Source organism: the organism of the source record quoted next, unplaced genomic scaffold (assembly GCF_019419815.1).
Source record: "Pyrus x bretschneideri cultivar Hongxiangsu unplaced genomic scaffold, Pyrus_bretschneideri_v1 Contig16, whole genome shotgun sequence".
NCBI classification, from domain to species: Eukaryota; Viridiplantae; Streptophyta; class Magnoliopsida; order Rosales; family Rosaceae; genus Pyrus; species Pyrus x bretschneideri.
In genome coordinates this window covers 4,114,357-4,123,334 of record NW_025999457.1, presented here as the reverse complement: position 1 = coordinate 4,123,334, position 8,978 = coordinate 4,114,357, and the positions used below count along the sequence as shown (strand labels likewise).

At 37.1% G+C, this 8,978-nt stretch overlaps 1 protein-coding gene across 1 annotated transcript; it reads right to left on the bottom strand.

The window, feature by feature from the left end:
* Window positions 1–1,774: 1,774 nt before the first annotated feature.
* LOC103964095 (protein PSK SIMULATOR 1) lies at window positions 1,775–8,456 on the bottom strand. Its single transcript, XM_048581011.1, has 12 exons — window positions 8,154–8,456; window positions 7,122–7,432; window positions 6,885–6,977; window positions 6,692–6,782; window positions 5,818–5,911; window positions 5,168–5,265; window positions 4,892–4,961; window positions 4,518–4,618; window positions 2,968–3,078; window positions 2,794–2,870; window positions 2,498–2,542; window positions 1,775–2,425 (listed from the first exon to the last, which is right to left on the bottom strand). Exons 1-12 carry the CDS (start codon window positions 8,301–8,303, stop codon window positions 1,930–1,932), a joined length of 1,737 nt encoding a protein of 578 aa, XP_048436968.1. The 5' UTR covers window positions 8,304–8,456; the 3' UTR covers window positions 1,775–1,929.
* Window positions 8,457–8,978: the final 522 nt, after the last annotated feature.

Sequence of the window (8,978 nt, the reverse complement as noted above, 5' to 3'; positions counted from 1 at the left end):
CACAACACTACTACCTGCTATTGGGAAATCCATATATATGTCAACCTTTGTCCTCCATGGCAAGGCAAAACTGAAAAATATCTAACTCTTCCTTATCTCCGAGAATGCATCTTTCACAAAGTATCTCGAAATACTCAGTTTTCTTCCTCTCCGAGAATACCTCTACAAACAAGTCACACCAGAGTAAGAATATCTCATATTATCAGGGACGAGAGCAAGAGTATCTCATATCATGCAATCTCCATGTCCTTTCCCTTGCCCTTGTTCTTACCTGCCAAGACAAGGACAAAGAAAGCAATATGTCGGAATCTCCACTCAAACTTTCGCTGCCACCAAGAAGTGATGGTCCATTCAAATGCAAGGTTTGCATTCCACTCCTGTATTAGAGGACAACTACTACAAGAGAAGATGCCAAACCTGCATAAGGAAAATACCACTTCTGTAAAAGGAGCAAGTAAGACAAGTGAAAATGATATATTGAAGCATGTGGAAACAAGCACAACAAACACATATCAGTTCATCCCCGACAAAGTCTAAGATCACTTATCACATGAAGCTCCTCATGGTCCAATTTCATTTAAGATCAAGCCTAGACGGCCTTTGAAGAAATCACAAGTTCGATTCAAGATCAAGTGTCCACCATCCTTGAATCAAATTCAGCTCCAGATAAAATAGGTAAATTCAGACCTTTGGAGGAAGTCTAGCAGAAAGCCCTCCAACCCAGTTCAGAAACAAGTATGTGGAAAGTTAACAACAAGTAAAACACCTCATTCAGCAACTATCACTGCTAAGAGACTAAAGCAGCAGGATCAATGGTCAGCCTAAATATTTTGAAATCAGGGGGAGATACTCATCAAAGGGGAGCATCCAAAAATAGATCAAGATCTTAACGAGGCAACTGATGTTGATATGTGGACATCCAAGGGGGAGTATTGAAAATAATAGTGGGTAATGAATGCCCACATAGAAACTGAAGACATTGGGTAGATTTTCAATGCCCATAAAATGAATCTTGACTTGTGAGATGAAGGAAGACTATATTGTCAAAGATGTGTGCTTGGAGTTGCTCTATAAATAGAGCACTCCGTATGCTTTCAAGGTAGAGAGAAAAAGAGATGAGAGCAGAGAAAGAAAAAGAGGAAGAGGAGAGGAGAAAATACATAGAGTTATCTTTGTACACCTATTATTCCAAATTATAATGAAAGCATCACTGCTGCCCGAGGACGTACTCCAGTCACACTGACTGTAGAAGAACCTCGTAAATTTTATGTCTTATTTTATTTATTCCACTGCACACACACCGTCGATTTTACAACATTTTTTAAGTTATACAGCTATGCAATTAACCTAGTGTAGGCCTCCACAAACAGCACTACAATCAAATTTAGCAACAACCAATCAAGGGCACCAAATAATGAGTCAAACCACATTTCAGTTGAAAAGTCCAAAAAAGAACCCGAAACACAAACCATGTGCAGCACGAGTTATTTCGGATACTAAATTTTTCAGAAAATTAGAGTGAGATGATAAATTAATAATTTAAAAAAATTAATATGATAATTCGACAAATTGAATGACAATTCAAAAACTTTCCCTTCCTTAAATCATGTGTGAATGTTTAGGAGTTATTTGTGATTTATCGTTAGAATTTTTTAGCTAAAATGGTCCCTTAATCGATAAAATTGGTCCCTAAGTTTGTCCACTGTTAATTATTTTGATTAGTTTGTGAAAAATCTCCGTTAAATAATACCAAAATAATAGAAATACCCTCAAATTTTGTCAAATTATTTTGATCCATTGATTATTAAATTGGACCGATGAATTACACCTTACCAAAAAGGAAAGAAAGAAAGAAAGAAAGAACGAAAGAAAAGATAATGATACTATTTACACTTATGAGACCTTTATACAGAACATGTTGATCTGCAGCTACTTGGAGCCTTTGGTTGTGTCAAGTCCATCAATGACATCCAACAGTTTGATCCGGTCGATATCAAAGTCGATCGGCCTAGGCCTCGATATCAGACTCTGAATGGGGAATGGAAGTTTCCTGGTTTCACTTGGTAGGGAGTGTCCGCAGCTCTTACTCAGCCTATGGTGTTTGCTGAACCTGGTCTGTCCCGCTTCATAATTCTGACTCTTACTCGTTCCAAGCCTCAGGTTGTTCTTACTCACATCTTGAAGCATCTCTTGATCTTCATCTGTCAACACGGGGGACGAACAGTTGGCGTTGTCTGTAGATAACCGATTAATAACAGGAGTTGACGGCATTCCACCAACACCAGCCCCCGCCTGGCTCATCAGATGGTGTAGCCAAACGATAAGTTGACAGATATAAGCTTCAGTTACTGCCTTATCAGCATGGTGTAGTGTCTCAATCATCAGAATGCCAGTCTGGTGACTATGTTTCCAGCGTGCCTCAAACCTACAAAGTTCAGTTAGAAAAGCTTAATAAATATATTAGGGGGAAAAACATAAGTGAGAGACGATAACTTACTCTGCATTTTCCCACTCTCCGACCCAGCCAAAGTTATGAAGAGCTCTACACAGGCCAAATTAAAACAGTCACAACCAGTCTAAGTTAGAAAGAAAACCAAAAGTAAGTTTCAAACAGTCAAATCATCGCAGAAATATAAACGGAGCAAAAATAGCATCTGGTCACTTGAGCATTCGTCATGATATTCCCAAAGTGTTTTTTGTTGTGAGAGTTTCGATCTATACGCTCATTTTTAAGAAGGGTTACCAGATGTTATCAGGCCCAATTAGTATAAATGTAAAGAGTAGGAGCTTTACTTGGTTGTGTTACTTGCAACGGGAACAAGCCACTCCAATGTTTTCCCCATTTGAGCTTTGATTTGAGGGATGGTGAGCTGCATGAAACGCCGTTTGTTAAGTTAAATCTTCAACAGAAATTGCTTGAAGGGGAATAACTTTTGGAATAGCAGTGCAACAAAGAACATAGCTCACCTCAACTAACTGTAATTTTGAGCGCAAACCTGACGTTACAGTGGATGGCAGCCCTAGATATAAAGTATCCCTCAACTTTTGAGCCACCGAACTTGATCGAGACAGAGACACCTGGGTACATTCAGATATTAGCTCAGCACAAGCCCGTGACTAACAAGATTCAATATTGAGCATCTCCAAATGCCTTTTAATTTTCACTCAATAGAAAAATGACGGACCTCTGGAACGAAAGTTGAAAAAGATTGTTCAAAAATAATATGAAAATCCTCTAAGATCCCAAATATAAATCCTAATGAACAGCCTGGTTTATCTTCTTCCTCAAATAGGACATAGTTTATTAGTTTTGGGTGTAGAGTGGGAGTTAAGCCTTAATGTTTAGGGTTTAAGGAAGTGAAAAGAAAACAAACATGGTGTTCAAATGGCAAGGGATCCAAGAGTGGAGAATCCTGTTTAAGACGCCCTTCGTGCACACTTGCATGTATATATAAAACAGAGTAATTTCAATCAGTCATATATAACAGAAGGGCAAAATGGTGTCTGGTTTTTCATCGTTCCAATGCCCAGGAAGACTACATTATCGCACGGTGAAATTTCTGGGTAACTTTTATAAAGCTTACGTCCAAATTTGAGTAGACTGACAAAAAAGGCTGTAAAGAAACTCAACTAGTGTGTAAGACTACATTCCCAGCCCGGCGAGTTAAAAGTCGATAAAAGTAAAAGGAAAACACACTTAAATCCTTTAAAAAATCATGAAATTTGGCTACTTGGCTTTTTGCCTCTGCCTCCAAATGACTTCTCTAAAAGCTTAGCAAATATTGATCTTAGCTTTATCTATTCACTTCTTCTTGACATCAGAGGTTGTTGAGAAATGGATCTCAGCAACAACCACCCACCTGATAATATATGCGAATCAATTATGTCAGGTAATATGTAAAGCATGCATTAGGCCTAGCACATTTATGAATTACCTGTTCTGCATCTAACCTGAAACCAATTGGCAAGTAGTCGACTGATCTAGCTCCTATGCATTGAGATGCAGGGCTCAGAATGCCCAACTTCGGATATCCTATTTTCAAGAGAATCTAGCATGGAAGTAGTCTTCAGTAGCCTCCATAACCTTAATGGTCTTTGCGGCAAGGGTATACTATTTCCTAGACACGGACTCATTAGAACGGAGCTATATGTATACAGAATTGCCTAGATTACCAAGTTAAAACAATTGCTCAGGTCTAGTGTGAGGCAGAACTTCGCGCCATGAGTCATGGTGGTGATCGCGAGCTTCCTGTGCTATGATCTTTGTTTGCAGTTTAGTTGTCCTATGAGGTTGAGCTTTGACAACAAAACAAAACATGATATTTCTCATGAATGCAAACAGACTCCACAACTTCTGCAAGCTATGCTGATTTCAATTTCGACTCATTTGATCGACTAATAGCGGAATAGATTGTAGAGATGATACAAGTTTATAGAGCATAAGAAAGGAAAAACATCACCAAAGGTAAAATAAAATTAAAAAAGGTTTAAATATAGCAGGTGATTCAATCACTTACGAGTGTGTTAATATGTGAAATAATACTTGCATAATGTAATGCAATACCAGCAGGCCCCAACTTCTTGTAGTTCCTCGCAGAACTTTCCACTGGTTCTTCAGCTGCAAGGGAGAAGGGAGACATATCAATATCTTTAAAGCCACAAAGAGCAATAGGAGAGACAATTAATCTGATTTGTAAAGTCCAGATGGAAGATAACACTAATCAATAGTTTTCTTTCAGAACAAAAGAAGTATTTGCCTATCACATGCTTCTAGATCCATTGTAACAGTCTTTTTGTCAAGTTGCTATAACATCAACGAAAATAGTATGAGGATGAAAGGACAAACAAGGCGGGGCTATGATTTGGATATTTCTTTTTTTTTAATACATACCAGCACTGCCAAAAGCTTCATGAATCATTACATGTAATAAGTGTACAACGTCTACAAGCTTCCACACAACCTGTGAACACAAGATTTCAGATTGAGTTTCTGGAATATCCTTCACCAGATACTACTTCCGGAGTGAATACATTATACATGGGTGATAATATCAGGAAACAGGAAAACCCATCAAGGTTATTTATCAATACTCGGAAGCATTAATTTCTGCATATTCCTTCCTGTATGCAGCTAGAAAGAGTTCAATAAAGCACAATGACTTGCTACCTCTTTAAAAGTCTTAGACCAGAGTGATTTGTTCTTCAAACTGCTTACAACCTTCTCTTGACTCTTCAACTCTGCTCTCAAGATTGCAAGGCTATCCCCTACACGTGACAAGAATATACAGGCACAATAAACCAAAATTACTTTCAAGCAACTCTAATCATTTCATTGCAAACAAAACAATAAATTGAGGGAAATCAAAATTTCAAAAATATGGAAGGTTTTGTAGGACACGTTTAGATGAGGCCAACTGCCGGTATTAAAGGTTTATTGGCTTAGACCAACAATGGAAGAACATTTGAGTTCCCCGGCACGGCATTATAAAGGTACAAACAAAGAAAAAAAATCTGGAAATACCAAAATAGTAACAATTAAAAAATTACATAATGAACAAACTTCAGAACAAGTAATAGCATGGCATCATTATTAGATATGAGAACTGCCGAAACAGACCATGGAAAAATCTACAGTTCCACACACATACAAATATATAGAAAGTATATTGATGTACTCCTTTCTTTATGACACTCAGTCATCAACCAAAAAAAAGACTGGATAAATACAAAACAGAATAACTTTATTAACCTACAAGACCAAAATATAGAGATAAATTTTCATATGACATTGTAAAGGAAATACAAGATGCAACTTACCTCTTTGGGTGGTACTTGAGTTGTCTTCCTCTTGAAGCTTCCGCTGATAATCTTGTTCAAATCTGTCCAAGGCATGTAACTCATGATATAATTCCTGTAACGAAGAAAAAGGTTTGCTTTCGTTCAGTAAGGTTCTAAGGAACAACATATGCCCAGCAGTTGCAGTAACATTTTTTAACACCACCAATGCTTGTTTACTAAATTTTAAGTTATTGTTCAGTAAAGTTCTAAGGAACAACATATGCCCAGCAGTTGCAGTAACATTTTTTAACACCACCAATGGTTGTTTAATGATTCTGCAACACTAAAGAGTGCTAAATCCTAAATGCAGAACAGAAAATTTGATTGTCTTGCTTGAAAGCCCTTCAACTGAATAAGGACTACAACAAAGCTAAGCAACGTTTTGAGTAATTAACTGTAATCTTCATACGGATAGATGATTGACCAAATATTTTGTACTTCAAGCAACAAAACCTATTATACTTAGGATACAGCTGACAAAATATAAAAATAAGGAAAGTTATCAACTTTTAATGCTACAGAAACAAAGAAACGAGGAGAAACAGCCTCTTTGATCCATAATATGAAGCATTTTAATTCAGTTTCATTTGATATCCTAGTTATAGAATTCAACCATGTCAGACAAGAAAGCACATAGCTTGAGGAGGGAACCTTATTCAAGATAACTACAAACAATAATGTAAAACTAATCCAATGACATTCTTATGCCAATTATATTTCCCAGTGGAAAGAGATATTAAAAATATTATTATTTTTCTCTTCAACATGTGCATGCTGTTACAGAAACTTCTAAGGTAAGTCACTAATGGACACAACTGCTGCGAGAGGTTGCATTCTCTATATGTGTACTTACAGCTGTATTTAGGACTAACGGCATCAATTGCTGCATCACTGTCTCTGCATCTTCCTTCAATTGCCTCTGTGGTGTAATTTCTGAACCCAACCTAACATTTGGGAGATAGCACAGGTGGCAGTGTCAGAACATCATCTAAGGAGTTAAACAGAAACAGACATGAGGAAAATATCAAATTTCTTGATAGGTTTACTGTTCAAAATAGCGATCCAGTTTATGCCACCGAGGATCTTTACAACGCTTTCCAAAACGCACTACTTCTCCCGAGAAAACTTTGAGCTCTTCTCTGCCAGAATTTTACCACAAAAATATTAACTCTCCAACCTTCATGTACAATTATTCAAGACATAAACACATGTTAAGAACCAAAAATAGTAAAACCTTGTTCCGATCATTCTGAAAATTATATAAGGAATTTTCAATTATCAACCTCTTGTCAGCAGCAGCAATTCTCAGGAGTTCATCCATATCTCTTGATATCAAATTCTGTACGCCTTCTGAAGGAAGCACAACCTCTTTTAGATGTTTGATGTTATCCTTAGAAAGGGACTGCATTAAATTTGAACCCTTGACAACTGTGTTTGCGACTTCAAAAGCCAAAATTGAAATTTTATTCCCTTTTGTTGCCCCTGAGGTCAAACCTCTGCTTGGATTCAAATTCGTCATGCTACTACCAAGGGTGTCCAATACTGCCACTGCCTTCCCACCAGCCCTGCCCAAAAGGGAGCTTGTTTCTGATACCTATAACAAAAGAATAATAAGAATAGGAATTAGATAACGGATAAACTGATACGACAACGATGGTAAATAGTTACAAATAACATTAAAGGGGAACACCCCTATAATTGAGTTGCATCCCCTGAAAAGGATTTTCACATACAAATGGGAACATCTTTCTGTGAAGCTCTTGATCTGTGTATAATGGCCCTCCAATCGGAAAGGAGATAGACAGAAACGGCAGACAAAATAAAAACTAAAAACCAAAATCTATTTTAAGTTGTTTACTTTCGAAGATTTTGTTTCATCCATTGTTCTTTACTTATTCCCCTTCCTCTAACTATCATTCTTCATCATTCCTTTTCATCCATATACTTTATCATATCTCATACACGAAAAGTAAAAACTAAACAAAAAACCAAATAGTTATCAAAAGGGTCCTAAAATTTGAAATTAATATCTCACTAAGAATATCAAATGTAACTTTCAGGATTGCTAGTGATACGATCACGAAGACGGCTCCAAATTTCGGGCAGTGGAGTTAGCCAAGTGCAATTCTGTGGTTTGAAACTCGGCAGAAAACACACACAAGCACAAGAAATGTTCATCAATTCTACATCTGCACACCTTTTAATCAATAAGACAGTACCAATCCAGTTTCCAACAACAACAACAAAATTCCAATTTCCAACAGACCAGATAAGTAAAACAAAGTTGGGAAATTACACCAAGGTGAAGAATTTACCTTTGGAGCAGCTGTCCGCTTAGGAAAGCAAGGAAACCCATCATTGACTCCTACGTCAGACCCATTGCCACCATATAAGGGATTGTAAAAAACTATATCCACTTGTTGTACTTTGGGCGGCTTCTTCACCATGTTCACAATCCCGCCCATTAATATTGAAAGAATTCAAGCCCAAATCAGTAGCAATTCCGGAAGATGTGAACGGTGAATGTGTCTATAGAGAGAGAGAGAGAGAGAGAGAGAGAGAGAGAGGAGGTGATGGGAATGAATGAATGAATGAATGAATGAGGGTGACAAAAGAAGAAGACTAAGAGAGGAGGTGATGGGAATGAATGAATGAATGAATGAATGAGGGTGACAAAAGAAGAAGACTAAGAAAATTCTCGGACGACTTTTCGGGGAGATGTCTATATGTTTTAGCGCCCATTTGTTTTTCCCTTACCATGCAGGCGCAGGAGTTGTTGTCTTCTTTTCCCCGCGGTTACCAGGTAGGATCCTTTTCCAACATTGAACCTCGCCAAATAAGGCCTCGTTTGGATTGGTTTGAGAGTATGAATTTTATATCTGGAAAAGAAAAAAAAAAGTTATTCATTTTAATCTTTTTAAAATATGAGAATGACACGCCATTTAGTATTACGATTGTAATATTTCTCTTTACTTGTAGGTAAGATGTCACATATTCGATTTTCGTCAAATGCGAGTTTGAACTACATTACAACCCTATTTCTTAGGGTAGATAATATCATTTGTTAAAAAAAAAAAAAAATAACCTACACTGATCTTTGAACTTTAAATTATTTTGAATTTAGAGCGTTATTTATTTCA

Coding starts and splice junctions, on each gene's coding strand:
- LOC103964095 (XM_048581011.1), bottom strand. CDS start 8,303: ATGGGCGGGATTGTGAACATGGTGAAGAAGCCGCCCAAAGTACAACAA. Junction 6,978..7,121: donor ATTGCTGCTGCTGACAAGAG/GTTGATAATTGA, acceptor AAATTCTGGCAG/AGAAGAGCTCAAAGTTTTCT. Junction 6,783..6,884: donor CTGGATCGCTATTTTGAACA/GTAAACCTATCA, acceptor CCCAAATGTTAG/GTTGGGTTCAGAAATTACAC.